The sequence below is a fragment of the Xyrauchen texanus genome, chromosome 28, assembly GCF_025860055.1.
Source record: "Xyrauchen texanus isolate HMW12.3.18 chromosome 28, RBS_HiC_50CHRs, whole genome shotgun sequence".
Taxonomy (NCBI): Eukaryota; Metazoa; Chordata; class Actinopteri; order Cypriniformes; family Catostomidae; genus Xyrauchen; species Xyrauchen texanus.
In genome coordinates, this window is record NC_068303.1 from 22613411 (window position 1) to 22629422 (window position 16012).

General features: G+C 36.9%; 1 protein-coding gene across 1 annotated transcript; it reads left to right on the forward strand.

The window, feature by feature from the left end:
* The first annotated feature begins 4939 nt into the window (after positions 1-4939).
* Positions 4940-13631, forward strand: LOC127622346 (OCIA domain-containing protein 1-like). Its single transcript, XM_052096430.1, has 8 exons — positions 4940-5150; positions 5299-5383; positions 5481-5534; positions 6871-6918; positions 10681-10813; positions 11010-11239; positions 11956-12108; positions 12909-13631. The coding sequence occupies exons 1-8, from the start codon at positions 5091-5093 to the stop codon at positions 12944-12946; spliced, it is 801 nt and encodes a 266-aa protein (XP_051952390.1). The 5' UTR covers positions 4940-5090; the 3' UTR covers positions 12947-13631.
* The last annotated feature ends 2381 nt before the right edge of the window (positions 13632-16012 follow it).

Sequence of the window (16012 nt, forward strand, 5' to 3'; positions counted from 1 at the left end):
ATACACTTTGCTATAGCAATAGTGATGCCACATTTTCATAATTTGCCCCTTTGAACTCCAACTGAAAAGCGCTTGCAGAGAACGTTTTGCTTGGAGCACTTGCGCTGTCCACGTAATGATACTTCATCCGAATTGTCTGGAAAACAACACTGAAGAAATGCTGATGCTTCACTACAGCGGGTCGTGTGAATGTGGCTGTAACAGTGATGGTATTCTCAGGGCAAAAGGAGGATGCAGAAGGCAGCAAAAACTGTCAACGCGAGTACTTTATTACTCTTCAGCTTTGTTCACAAAACTCAAATAAAAAGGGCACTCAGTGGCCAAATAATCACACACAAACAAGTCACTCAATCGAGAGTACACACACAGCAAGATTTTCTCTCTGATACCTTTCTTTCTCCTGAACTGATGCAGCTTTTAAGTCTCCCTCCACCATCACTATAACAAGATCCTTTCAGGTGTTATAGATAATTACAACCCAGTTGAAGAGCCTTACCACTCTCTCTCTCCCGCAGGCAGGCAGGCAGACAGACAGACGACCATGCCATCATCACTACAGCGGCTTATCACAAGTCCCATTTGGGTTTGTTTTGTGCAAATCAATTACGAGGTTTGTGCGTCAGTTTAATTAACCCAGACACATCAAAAAGTTTCCACCCTACTCCAACCAGTAATCAGAACATGGAGCTGAATAAAATGTGAGAATCTAAGGTGAAAAGTGGAAAATTTATTAAATCGCTAGTAAGAGCAAATACAAGTTAAACATTTTAAATTAATTGCATGCACTAAAGCGATAATTTTGGCAGCTCTACACAGAACACATCTTAAATTGGACAATTTACAAGGCTATTAATGCAAAGAGCACAGTATTGTCACCAGGACACTTCTGAAACGTTTACTAGAAAATAATTCTTGAAATATTTAAGCAGGAATATGACACTGCCAGTTGTGTTGAAGGGGACAATCATGCAATCTTAAAATTATGGCCAGATTTTGGAAAAATTCCATTACGGACATGACATCACTTGTTACAGGTGTGACATCCATTGATATATATCCGTATTATGAGTATTTAACGTAAGGAAGGAAAACCATTTGTTATATTTAAGTCTTTTTTTTTTTACAATGAATTCTCCTCCCTGCCCAGTAGGTGGCGATCTACTCAAAGAATACAAATCGCCAAAAACAAAAGAAGTGGTGTAAAATGAAAGTGGAGATTTATAGTAAAAAAAGAACTTAAATATTGGTCCGTTTCTCACCCACCACACCCATCAAATTTCTTCTGAAGACATTGATTAAACACTGGAGTCACGTGGATTACAATTATGCTACTTTTTGGACCTTCAAAGTTCAGGTCACCATTCACTTGCATTATATGGACCTACAGAGCTGAAATATTCTCCTAAACATCTGAATTTGTGTTCTGCAAAAGACAATCCCTTTCGCATCGACATAAGTTAGCTTTGCACAGAAAGTATCAACTTTTTTTAATAAATATTGTTTTAGTGATATAAATTAGACCTTAAATGTGGCTCATTTTTAAAAGAAGTGCTGTTGTGACAAAGTGTTATATTTGTCTGACATTTCCTTGTCTTTTAGGAAAATTATTATTGTTAACAAAGTAAAAATAAACAGTACTTTCATTCCCCTTTTGCAACCATGACATATGTCTGTTTGAAATGTTGTATTAGAAATAGTGCACCACTCATGAGTTGAATAAACAATGCCAATTCCTAAAACGATTCAATATAGCACTATAATACAGTAAAATAGAAATCGAAATGAACAATTTGAAAGCGTTTTTGTTCCATTCCTTAAAACTTTATTTTCCCATTGTATTGAATTGTCCATGTGCCAAAATTGGCAGTGTTTTTAATCAACATTTATCTGATCAGCAGTTAATATCATTACTTTTTCTTTACTTTTTTCCCCAATTCAAACAGTACACTCTTTCTCTATACCAGGTAAAAAAAAATATTAAACAGAAACCAATCTATGGTGCATTATTTTGATGCTTGATTTCACTTGAATCATGCAAAAAATAATAAAAAAAATTTGAAAAAAGTGTTTTTTTTATTTGTATTATTATTATTTATTTATTTTTTTACAACAAAACAAATCATAATACAGCTTTTTTAGTACAATAATAAAAATGTCCATCACATCAGCTGACAGCCATAACTATCTGCATCCACCAAAATTTCTACATCTGTGCATAACTAATTAATATTTTGGAGTTAAATCCCACCTGCAAAGAAGAAAGATTCAGAATTCAACAGCAATGCAATAATCTCTTGCATCTGTCTCTCCACAAACCACATTTGACTAGTATGAAGAAAAGAGTTCACACACCTTTCAAAAGCCCACAGTTACGAGCTCAGTTCAGGAGTGTGAACTCTTTTCTGCATACTGCTGAACATGCAGCTCTCACACATAGTAAATGCTGAGAGGTTGGAGCTTGAGTTGTTACCATCATTTATGACTCACGCACGTTTGCATAGGATACACAGTACATGATAGTGAACCTTTCAATCGGCAGGTTTTATTAGACATGCAGGATAGAGGAAAAGATGGAGGTGTCTGGGTTAACAAAGCAATGTCTGTAGATGAATACATCACTAATAGAGTTTCAGTATTTACTACAGTCCCTTGCTTTTCCACTGAAGGAATTAAATACATGAAAAATCTAATTAACAAGACATCGTATGATGATTTCAAACAAGAGGAGATTCGATTGTAAACTAAAGGAATCACTAAGGTTAAGTCATGTTAAGTTCAATCACCAGCATTTGTGGCAGAATTATGATTACCAGAAAAAACGTCAACTCTTCCCTAGTTTATAAAACAAAAACTAGCCAAAACCGTAAACAGAAAGGAACTTACAATGGAAGTGAATGGGTCCCGTATATAAACGGTAAAATACTCATTAATTTAAAAGTATAGCTACAAGACATAAAAATGACATGTTAACATTATTTTAGTGATAAAAATCGCTTACTAAACTTAATGGTGTAAAGTTATTGCCAATGTTACAATTTTGTTGTCATGATGGCATAATGACAGTAAACTCTGTCATATCAGCAAGCAAGTTGATCACACTAAAATCAAGTTAACACATTATGTGGCTATACTTTTGAAACAGTGTGTGTTTTAACGTTTATGTTTCACATACATTGCAACTTCCTTTCTGTAACGCTACAATTTTTTGTTTGTTTGAATGAATGAACGAGGGAAGAATCGAAATGACTTTTACTGTACATAATGTCACACATTCTGCCAATTGAGTTTAACGTATACTGAACCCGAAAAAAATATATTGAAAACGACTTAGTGGGTTTTAAACTCGGCATAATAACATCCTGTAACTAATAGCACAGTTCTTCATCCTATGGCTGAAGGTTTGAAACTTTCTCCCTCACAAGATTTCATACAGTTTGAACAAAATTGCACAAATTCTCCTGTTTTTTTTTCTGGTTGATTTAACACAGGACTGCCTCATGTTAGCACCCAAAACGCTAAACACTCCATAAAAAGTCACACAGTGGCATGTGCATGCAGACTTGTGCTTCGTTTGGGCTGGTTAACTCGTGTACGTTTATTACATCAGATCGTGATGCCCCAAAACGCCGTTTAAGTAGACAGCTCACTAGATTTCGTGACAGCCACCGAACGCACTCGTCTTCGCAGATCAACATAACTGCCTAGTGCCTATCAAGACTGATAATATCCTAAGAAGGGAAAGTACATGTGGTAAAACAGCCGGTGAGCGTTTAGAGTGAAAGCTGGCTCCCTCAGTCTAATGAAACGTTGGTAATTTTACGTCATTCAAACAGAAAACGGCCCTTCTTACCTTTTTTCAAGCAGCTGCGCTTGTCCTCGTAGTTAGCCTGCTCGCGCTAGCACTGAAATCCGCTGATTCTTCTTTCCAAAAGATGATGGGGCCGACTCCAGCTTTACAAAAACAACATCTTACATCCGTTTATCTCCAGCTTCCATCTCGCTAGTCATTTCGCGATGTTGTATCTGATTTTCTTGGTCTTTTTTTTGTTTTTCATAAAACACCTAAAAACTCGACAAATGACAACGTGCCCGCCTCCCTGTCCACCAGATTGGAGCAGCGCTAGCTAACGGCTTCGGCAATCCGATTTTCTGCATGCGATATTGCAGCGCTAAACCCCGCCCCTCACTCGATGCGATTGGTGCACAGTTTTCACACGCTTACTATGGAACCATTATATTGGTAAACTTTGCCATCAATCAATACAGACCAATACTGGATTGGCTGAAAGAATGGCTTCTCTGTATGACAAAATACACGATAAAACGAGTAAATATATGTTTTCAGAATCGGCTAGATTTGATTGCTTATGTGGTTTAGTTTTTAATTGCGAGTGTTTTTCGATAGATGATGCAATCCAATGGCTATTGATGTCACATTAAAAGTGCCTGAAAAGGGACATAATAAGATAAAGTTATGCGTTCTCGGAAGCAGTCTAAATCATGATGATAAATGTATAAATCACTGCTTTTCTTCATTTCAGTCTAATCCTAATCTATTTTTCTCTACTCTGTTCAAAATACAATCATTATATTTATTCCTGGAAAACGAAACTGCACATTGATATTAATATATGATCTACAGATCCATTAATCAAATATGCAATCTATAATAACAAAGAGCACTTAAAAATGAACATTGTTCAATGAATTCTTTCTAAATCCTTTGCATTTGGGACTTCTTTCTTTTCTTTTTCTCTAATATTTTATAAGGATTGTTTCCGTGTATGAAGCGCAGGGACATTTTAACTTATCTTATTTTTTACATTATTATTATTTTCCAAAAAATATATTATTATATGAATTAATAAATATATCATAAAATCTCTCGTCCAGGAAAGTCGGATTGGAAGATTACTTTCACTGTGGCTTCCGGCTTTATGCCTGCACTTCCGGGTTAGTGTTGTTTGCCGATAAGAGTCGACTGGAGGTCATGTAATAAAGTGTGTCGTTTGGCAGGTTACTCTAGAATCTCATGGCTACTGTAAACACGTTATTGTTTCTGTAATCACATTGTGCTTCTTGAATCAGTCATGTCGCAAGAATCGTCTGGATTTACTCCGGCTGCTCAAGTCCCACATGGATCCAGTAAGGTAGGCAGTTAATTCATCTGACAGTATTTATAAACTTCACATTCTGTCCCTTGCTGCTCTTTCTTATGCAGTAGTACTTCCACGTGTAATGTGTTTATGTCTCAGGAACTTTCGTAGAGCTTGGTCAAGTACAGTATTGTCTTTTCAGGGTCCTTTAGGGGCTGCATATATTCCCAATGAAGAAGAGAGGCGTGTCTTCAGAGAATGCAATTCAGAAAGCTTCTGGTATAGATGTGAGTAATGCGTTATATGAAATAACTATATTGTTTAGTTTGCCACGTATAGTCTTATTATGTACCAGTGTAATGCATATCTCTCATGTATTTGCAGCCTTGCCGTTTTCTGCCATTGCAGTCACAGTCACTCAAGTGTTGGTATCTAAAGGTGAGGTCAAGTCATTATGACTGTCATTCAGATGGTTTACAGTATCCAGCAGACTGCAGGGACTCTATTACAGATCACTCATTAATGTAAAAATATGAAAGAATATCACTGTAAACCCTTTTGTCTTCATTACTGGAAAAGTCAAGTTGTTTTAATTTAACGTTACTTAAAATGTCAAGTTTTGCTCATAACTCAAATATCTATGCTCCTTGAACTTATTTGTTTTAAAAATCTATAGACTTAAGAATTTAAGTGTTAATAACTTAAACGATTTAATACAAAACTGAGGCTATGGGAATACCCATAATCCCTTGTGCTTATTTAATTGTGTCTCCTTGGTCAACGGGAACACATGGGGGCATTTAAATCATTTTTATTCAGATTTCATAGGTGCTTTTACTCTTGCTGTATTATTTATGTTGTTTTGTTGCAAATAGTTGTTTTGTGTTATGTTACCATCTGTGTTTTCTGTGTGCTCTTTGGTCAAGTTGGACCCTGTTAACTCTAACTCAGTTCTCCTTGTGCATGTGCAACTGAAGTTCAGGCAAATATGCATTTCTGTGGTGAGAAGTTTATTTTATGATTCACCTAAAATTAATTATAACCTTCTTTATCTGTTATTGTATGATCTAAATTAGAGTAAATTCAATTACAATTATTAAGTAGAAACAACAGTATTGAAATAGCAAATCTGAGTTTAGTCTACTTGCATCTATGCTATCTACTAGCTATGTTAATTTCATATCAAATTATTTACACAAGTTTTGGCGAAGCCATTACTCAATTAAATTGAGGGAACTAGTTTGCTATATCAATAGAGTAGTCAACTTTTTTTGGTTTTTAGAGATGATGTAACTTTCTCAGTGTTTAAGTACTTTCTTCTGTCCCAGCTTAATATCCAGAGACAAAAATAAGTAAGCCATTCATTTTCTCAAACTGTAAACACTATGTCTCTGTAGCACTTATACAAATTGTTTTGTGTTGTGTGACCAGACAACATTACTCAACCTATGGCATGAGTTGGGGGCGGGACCATCTGGTGGTTTGAACAACAGCATTTTGAATGCTTTTGAAAACATTTATTTTTAGAATTCCTTTTGGTGGTTCTACCGGCACAGAAATTACATATTTCAGCTTTAAGTGTTTAAGTGATGTTTTATGGATGTTAACTCTATACTTTTGTGAATTTGTTGTTCTCTCGCCATCCCATTTTCTTCCTAGCTCTCTTTTTTTCTGAGCCTGTTGTACCTGCTATTTACCTTTTAGATGCAGTAGTTGCTCAATTTCCCTACTGAGATCAATATAATGTTACCATGTTCTAATTATTTGTCTGCAGGAATGCTTGCTCCATCACCCCGATTTGGCTCCCTTCCAAAAATTGCCAGTGAGTATCAAGAATAACAAGTACCAGTGTCAGAAACTAAGGGGGGCTCGGGGCAAAAGTGCTACCAAAAGTAACAAAAATGCCCCTGAAATTAAAAATGTGGGTGCAAAAAATGCCCCTGTGATGAATTTGTCTGTTTTTGTGTTATAACATCTGATATAGTTCTTAATATTCTGTTCTAAACTTAGTTATATACATCAAATCAAATATTATTTGAGTTAATTTTATGGGTAGTAGGTAATGTATTCTCAATCTAAATATTTAGAAAAAAATGCTCCTGAAAATCAGTTATTGCCCCTCTTTGAAAAAGGTCATTTCGGGGGGCCTGGGTAGCTCAGCGAGTATTGAGGATGACTACACACCTGGAGTTGCGGGCTCAAATCCAGGGCGTCTTGAGTGACTCCAGCCAGGTCTCCTAAGCCAGGGGTTCTCAACCTTTTGCAACTCATGGCCCACCAATGACTGTTTAAAAACATTCCGAGGACCACCTTTCCAAATATGATAGTATAAACACAGAATAAAAGAAAATTCAAAAAGTACAATGATATACTCTGCTGTTAATCTGTTATGCCACTGTAGCGGTCAAGTCAACTATAGATGAAAACTGTCCTTGTATAAAAAAAGACTTGGCAGGTTTACTCAGTAACCATTTATTCCTGTAACATTAACAGGGCAGGTCAGACCAATGACTGGGTCAGACACACAAGGGGAACACTCTTTTAACAAATTAATTAATAATACATCCTCGCATCCAGGCTAACATACCTGTAACAACAGGTCAGACACACAAGAGGGGAACATTTTCTCTATTCATTAGCAGAAATGTTCAATAGTTCATTCAACCCAATTTATACTGTACGTGTATTTTATCAAATACAATTAGCGATATGGGCATGTTTAAAATAATCTTACATAAACATTACGTAAATGTTACATGTATTATATATATATTATTTTTACAATTCAACTAAAGAAAAACTGGACACGTTATACTCCTTCCCACACATCCAAAAATGAGGAAGTCTAACAGGTGTGTCACATGTCAAAAACAGTTTTCATCAACAACCACTAGGTCTAGGACTATTAATAAATCCCAACACATTAATATACAGTATTTACATGAGCAGGTTTTTGGAGTAGTTCACATGAGAAAAAAAACATATATACTGAGACACCTTGCTACAAAATTAATATTCTGCATACCCTCAGTGAGACACTTGGGCTTGCTTCTTGGAGATAATAAAATCAAGTCTTGGTGAAATGGGTGAGAGACTGACAAGGAGAGTAGCATTCAAAGTAGCTTTCAGTTTGCTCCTTGCTTTTGATTTTGTGATAGTCACAGTGGACATAAGTATGTGGTGGTGAAAGGCAATAGAAATTTGATTGCCCGCTTTGACAGAGAGGGATATTCACTTGCAGCCAGTAACCAAAATGAAGCAAGGTCAACTTGTGCGAGTTGAAGTTTTAGGCTACTGTCAGCTGATAGTTCCATTAGTTCATTTTCCAATACAGTGGAAAGAGCCATGTCTTCTGAAGCAGGATCCACAGAGAATGGGTCCAAAATCCAAAGGTTTCCATGTCGAGGGTCCTCTGGGAAGTAGTCAGCAAACTTTTGAGACAACTGAGACAAGTGCTGGGTTATAACACTTGATATGTGCACATGAGAAGAGGCTTCCAAAGTTTCACTCAGATGTGGAAACATGTCAAATCGTCCCTCCTTGACTCTTCTATTCCAAAGAATGAGTTTTTTCTTGAATCCCTCAATTTTGTCTGAAACCAAAAACACTGTGCTGTTTCTGCCTTGCATTGATACATTCAGCTGATTTAACTGATCAAATATATCAGATAAGTAGGCCAGTTTTGCACAAAATTTATCATCAGTGTAATGCTCAGCAAGAGGGAGCGCTGCTCTTCCAGAAATGTGTGCACTTCTTTTCTCAGTTCAAAAGACGATTAAGCACACATCCTCTTGAAAGCCACCTTATTTCACTGTGGTACAAGAGCTGCAAATGATCAGCATCAAGACGTTCACACAGAGCTGCAAAACACCTTGAATTGAGTGCATTTTTCTTAATATAGTTAATAGTTTTCACAGCAATGTTCATGACCTCATGCAGTTCTGGTGACATCTGCTTTGTTGCAAGACTTTCTCTGTGCAAGAAACAGTGCGTCCACTTTGCTTCTGGCGCTCGCTCTTGGATTTGTTTAACAACACCGCGGTGTTTTCCCGTCATAGCAGCCGCGCCGTCTGTGCAAATACCTGAGCAGTATTTCCAATCAAGACCCTTTTCAGTGAAGTACTCATCAAGGCAGTGCATGACATTATCTGCCGCTGTTCTCGTTGGAAGTTCTTTGCAAAATAGCAGATCTTCACAGAGATTACTGTCCATGCAGTATCGGACAAAAACTAACAGTAACGCGGCGTTGCTTATGTCCGTCGACTCGTCCAGCTGTATGGCAAAATAAGGGCTTGCCTTTATTCGTTCCACGAGTTGGCACTCAATGTCATCGCTCATGTCAACAATTCGTCAAGCCACGGTGTCATCGGAAAGTGGTAGGACCTATTGACTGAATTTTGGTTGCAGCTGCATCACCCAGTAACTCGCTACACATATCCACAGCACTTGGCAAAATAAGTTCCTCGGCGATAGTAAATGCTTTCTTACTACGAGCAACACGAGCGGCAACCATATAGCTAGCTTTCAATGTGACTTTTGATTGAGTTGATAACGATGTTATGACTTTTTGTTGAGCCTGAAGCTTTTTTCCTTAGAAAATATTCTTTTGGCTTCCCAACACAGCCCGGGTGTTTTCAGTTCAAATGTCTCTGCAGCTTTGATGGTTTTAGCGCCTCATTTGACAAAATTTCTCCACATTCGACACACTGCGCCTTCGGCTTAGTCTCAGTACCTGCACTTATAAATCCAAATTTAATGTATTCAGCGTCGTACTTTCTCACCACACACTTCGAAGCCTTTGCTTGCACAGGTCTGTCTCCTGCATCTGCTTTTCTTTTCAAAAAACGATCCATATATAACGTAATGTTACTGCATCTGTTTGAACGAACTTTCAATCTGACGTTGTGACGTGAATGATGTTGCGACATTTAAACATAAATTAGCTTTTAGATAATGCATCTTGACTTGAGTGTTTTTGATCAAATAAATTCATAACAATTAGATAATCAGAAAATAACAAGATTTGTCAATTAAAAAATATAAAATATAAAAAATTTGTCGGTAGTCTACCACTGCCTACACGGCCCACCAGATGGCGCTCCGAGGCCCAGTAGTGGGCCGCGGCCCACCGGTTGAGAATCACTGTCCTAAGCAACCAAATTGGCCCAGTTGCTAGGGAGGGTAGAGTCACATTGGGTTATCCTCCTCGTTGTCACTATAATGTGTGGTTCTTGCTCTTGGTGAGTTGCACTTGCTCTAGTGCGTGGATGCCACCACATGTGCTACGTCTCCGCTGTAAGGGTCTCAACAAACCACATAAGATGCGTAGATTGACGTCTCAGACACGGAGGCAACTGAGGTTCATCCTCTACCACCCAGATTGAGGCGAGTCACTATGCCACCACGAGGACTTAGAGAGCATTGGGAACTGGGCATTCCAAATTGGGGAGAAAAAAAAAGTTATTTTGGATTCTGACACTGGCAAGCGTTAATGTTATAGAGATTCAGAGACAACTACTATCAAGGCCATATTCAAGAAAATGGAGGGCATTTTTCAAAGCACCTCTAAATGTATATTTTGTAGTTGCTGGCATAGTGGGATTCATCAGTGGAAAAATGTCTTACATGAGAGCATGTCAAGAAAAGTTTATGAAACTGGAGAACTCCCCACTTGGAGAGGCACTGCGACAGGGACATCTACATCCCGTCCCTTCTGAGTAAGCACATTTCATACTTTCTTGTGTTTATTATTTACATTTTCTTATCTATATTTTCAAATAACAGTACCTTAATATTAGTCTTGCATGAGCCAAGTAATAAGACACCTTTTGAAGAATTGTTCATGATAAATAATACGCTTGCAGTATATGTAAATTATAATAGTATTCTTGTGTCTGCTCTGTTTTTTAAAAGGTTAAACCAATTAGAGTTTGCAGATCCAAACCTATCAGATTCTCAACAGTCTGCTTCTACGTCAGTGTTCCAAACTGTGACAGAATCCAGTTCTATGCCAGAGAGTCACAATAGTTACACAAGTGACTATCCATACAACAGCCCCTCCCAGTCATATGACCCTACCCCTTTTAGCTCTGGATTCAGTGATTCTGGACCTATAGGCATCAGGGATGACATTACTCCTCAAGGTACTGCCACCCATACACAAAGACCGGAACAACAGTAACTTAAGGGTATTTCTTTTGTGTTCACTTGCTAACACTGGTAATGAGTCATATTAATTATTATTCTGGATTAAATACAAGTTAAGCTCAGTCGATAGCATTTGATTACCAAAAAAAAGAATTCAGACTCGTTCCTCCTTTTCTTTAAAATAAAAGCAAAAGTCTGGGTTTCAGTGAGGCACTTATAATGTAAGTGAATGGGGCCAATCCGTAAACATTAAAATACAATTTTAAAAGTATAGCCACAAGACGTAAACAATGTACATGTTAACATGATTTTAGTGTGTTAAAATTGTTTACTAACCTTTTCTGTGTAAAGTTACAGCTAATTATCTCTTCGATGCAAAATTGAATGACTGTAAAAATGACGTTTTAAACCACAAACAGCTCAAATAATACATTAGTTTTAACAGAAGAATGAATGTTAGGGTTTTATAAAATTGTAAGCTTCACATTTCTGCTTTTTAAGCCCTGCAAAACCCCATTCTCTTCAATTTTAAGTGCCTTGCTGTGACCAAGATTTTAACCAAGAAAAGGAGGAACGACTGGTAATCAACATTATGCCACGAATGCTGTTGATTGAGCTTAACTTGTATTGAACTCAGAATATACCTTTTAAATAAATACACTAGAATCTAATTGGTACATCTTTTAATCAGTATTTTGCAATTATCCCAAAGCTCCACCATATGATGAAGATGCGCCCAAGAAGAAGGCTATATTGTATGAGGAACTGCGTAGTAAGAACAGAGAGAACTATGAGGTCACTCTCACACAGAAAGCTGAAACACTGCTGAAACCACAAACTGATGTTCCAGTACCTAAGAAGGAAGGTGAGCTTCAGTAACTGATTTCTTCAGTTCACTTCAATATTAAAACAAAGGAATCTAGAAATACGACCAGACGATTTATTAATGTATGAAAAAGAGGACATGTCCGTGAAAAGAGTGTGTATTGTCATCATAGGTTCCATTTAAAAAATCTTACGATTTATAGCATTGTTAGTCTAGCTGATAACAACAACTAAGCGGAAGTGTGGAGCATCCAAGAGGAAGTCTCTCGCCTTAATGGCGCCGCCCATGCAGAAGTCAGGAAAAAGGTGGATATTTAACTTGTTTATATCCCCAAAGATTGTGATGAAATATAAAAAGGCTAGCATCCATATTTGATTACTTGTCATCAAGGAAATGCTTTGTAGCCAATAAACTGGGGCAACAAGAGGCTAAGTTACTAGGTCAAGGACACCATGACAATGGGTAGATTTAAAGTAACTTTCAGTATGTGTTCTAACCTGCTGCCATTGTGCTATCAGCCCTTAACTATCTTCCATTTATAACGAGACCAGCTCCATATAAGCCATGTACAGTTGGGGAGAATATTTCCACTTAGTATTAAATAGTATGAAATCCATGCCCTTATGTTATCAGGAAGATGGAGAATAAGATAGATAGATATGATGATAAACTCAAATAGTCAAGTGAAGACACCAGTGGAAGCATTGTGTAATGATTAGGCATTTGTAAGAATCATTAAATAATAATTTTATTACATCACCTTCGTGTCCTGCTTATATTGTAATCGGCAAACCTGGCAACTTTATGGAATTTTTTTTGTGCCCTTTTCACCTCTTCAGTTAAAAAGAATATGTATGGAGATGCTTGGGATGAGTAAGCATGGACTGGAGGATCAACTGTCCAAAGGAGTTCAATGAGACATCACGATCTGAATGGGGACTTCTGTGGTGTTGGTTCATGACTCATTCTGCCAGATCACACCAAAACCCGCAATCACATTCTGAATTGAAGGCGAATGTACTGTAAGGATCAAAGTTTTGGGAACAAATGCAAATTTGTTAGAATAAAAACATTTACTCTCTTTGTTTTTGTTTATACATGTAGTAGTTTGAAAACAATGTTTATCTTAATTTCTTCTTGTTGTAAGTGGATTTAAGATAAATTATTTTAACAAAGTATCAGTTTTTTTTATTTATTGGGAAATGCTTTGTTTGTTAGGAATAATTAATCATTTTAAAATTAAGATTATTTACCATAAACCCATAAAATGTATGTGTAGTAAGATTGCTTCTCTGCTGAAAGTTGAGCACAACAAAAAACAAACTGTGCCCAGGTAACCAGTCATGTTATGACAGTAGAAATGTTTGAACTTAGCACCATGATAATGATGATATCACTGATGCTACAGTAATTACAGTGTCATGCCCTTTAAGCATATAAGAGATAAAGTTATGCTTGTACTGAGTTTTAATAACAGATGTTTCCTTTTTAAATACAACTTCAATTTCATTGTCGGGATCATGTTGGCTAACCCTGCCACACAAAATACTCTTTCCAAACATTTAAATTAAAGCCTGTTATTGATTTGCTGCTCAGTTTTCCAACATGTAAATCTAAAAAATAATTCAGTCTACCCTATACCAACAACCATATTCCAACCAACAACCACAGTATGTCAAAAAACAATTGTCAGCTCCAAGACATAAAGGAATAGTTCCCCCAAAAATGAAAATTCTATTATCATGAACTCACAAAAGCTCCAAAAAAACAAAGTCAGCACAAAAGTAATCCATACGATTCCAGTGGATTAATCCATGTCTTCTGAAGTGATATGATCGGTTTGAATGAGAAACAGATCAATAATTAAGTCCTTTTTCACTAGAAATTCTCCTCCCTGCACAGTAGGTGGTAATGTGAATTGCCAAAAACATATGAAAGTGGAGATTGATAGTAAAAAAGGACATAAATATTGATAAATTTCTCACCCACACCAATCATATCGCTTCTGAAGATATGGATTAAACCACTGGAGTCATATGGATTACTTTACTTTAAGGACTGCCTTTATGTCCTTTTTGGAGCTTCAAAGTTTTGTACCCATTCACTTGCATTGTATGGACCAACAGAGCTGAAATGCTCTCCTAAAAACCTATGCTTGTGTTCAGCAGAAGAGCACTCTCATTGCAAATGTTATATTGTCCACGTTGTGTAGCGGCTTTGTTTTGTAGTGACTTGGCGCCCCCTGGTGGTTAGTTTTTTCAAAGATCCATTCAAGATGGTTGCATCATTTCCAAAGGAGCTAAACATTTCACATTTAATTTATTTTTATAAAACAATATATATCAAAAAAAAAAAATATGAAGCATGAATGTGGAGTAATGAGACGTGTCCTCCTTATTCTAAAGAATCTGTAAAATAAACATTAATAGATTTAACTTAAGCCTAGATAAGAGAGTATTTTGAGTCCTCCTTAATAAGGAGAGTTTGGTCAGTGTTGCTTAGCATGTAGATAAATAGGTGTCGGTTGCTGTGGTTTATAGTGTAGATCCACAGTTGTTGATCGATATGAATAAGTGTGTGCATATATGGGTGTGCTTGAACAAGTAGTGTTTTTTACCTCTGCTCTGAGTGGGAGCATCAGGCGCTGTTGTCCCTGCCTGTGCTTCCTGTTGTTTGCACTTTCACACACCTGGAGACAGTGTCTGTATAAAGGGGAACATTATCTCATGTGAGAAAAAAAATGTAATTGTATTCCCTACATGCAAAATGTTTATGACATAATAATCCACATTAAAACGAACGTTTAGAATTTTAAATTATGATTTAAAAAAAAAAAATGTTCCTATCCCAGCTTAATATGCAAATGTAGGTTGATTGTGGCAAAGCCATTTGTAGGTTGCTCAAAGCATTGCTCTGTTTGTTTGAGCATCCCAACCAGCCCAACAGCAAGATTGGCTCATATAAGATTATGGTGGGACTATCTTTTTCTCTGCTTAATGGCAGATGGGGGGGGGGTGTTAGAAAACCCCAAATCATTATTTTTGTGGTTCTGTGGTTTAGTGATGCTTGTGGCAACTCAAGCTTTAAACTAGAGAAATGTATGCATGAATTCTTACTTGTGCCCAGGTCCAAAGCCACCGGCTCCAAATCCAAGAAGCCCAAAATCTGGACTAAATGCATTGGTGAACTCAGGTCCCAGTTTATTGAACTTTTCTCTGCAAGTCCCGACGTAGGAAGCTTTGCCTACTGCATAACCTACAATACCCACCACTGCAGAGGAAAGTGAATTGATAGGTTTGTATTCTAATGAATAGGGTAATATTCCAATGGTATATTGCCAAGTAAGGGAAGAATAAATAAAGTATGCATAGGTATGAGATGCGAAATCACATTATTATCATTGGAAATTTACAAATCAGTTTAGGGAAATACCCAAATCGCTTGTACTGTTTCCAGACACCTGTTAAAACATTAGCAGAAATGTAAGGAGTATGAAAATTATGACGTTTTTTACAAAGTATTTCACCTCATTTCAGCTGATCATGATAGAAACCACCAAATGTTCCTCTTAATGGCTTTATCAAAGCATTTAAAGGGATAGTATACCCAAAAATAAAAATTCTCTCATCATTTATATGACTTTCTTCTGCAGAGAAGAAATATTTCAGCTCTGTAGGTCCATACAATGCAAGTGAGTGGTGGCCAGAACATTGAAGCTACATAAAGGAAACAAAAGTAATCCGCATGTCACCAGTGGTTAAATCCATATCTCCAGAAGCAATATGATGTGTGAGTGAGAATTGAATCAAATCCCTTTATTGTCATTCAACCATATTCACAAGTGCAACAGTGGGTGAAAGTCTTTAGTACGGTTCTAAGCAACATAACACTATAACAATTACAATAAATATCTGATTTACACATCTTGTTACACAACACAATA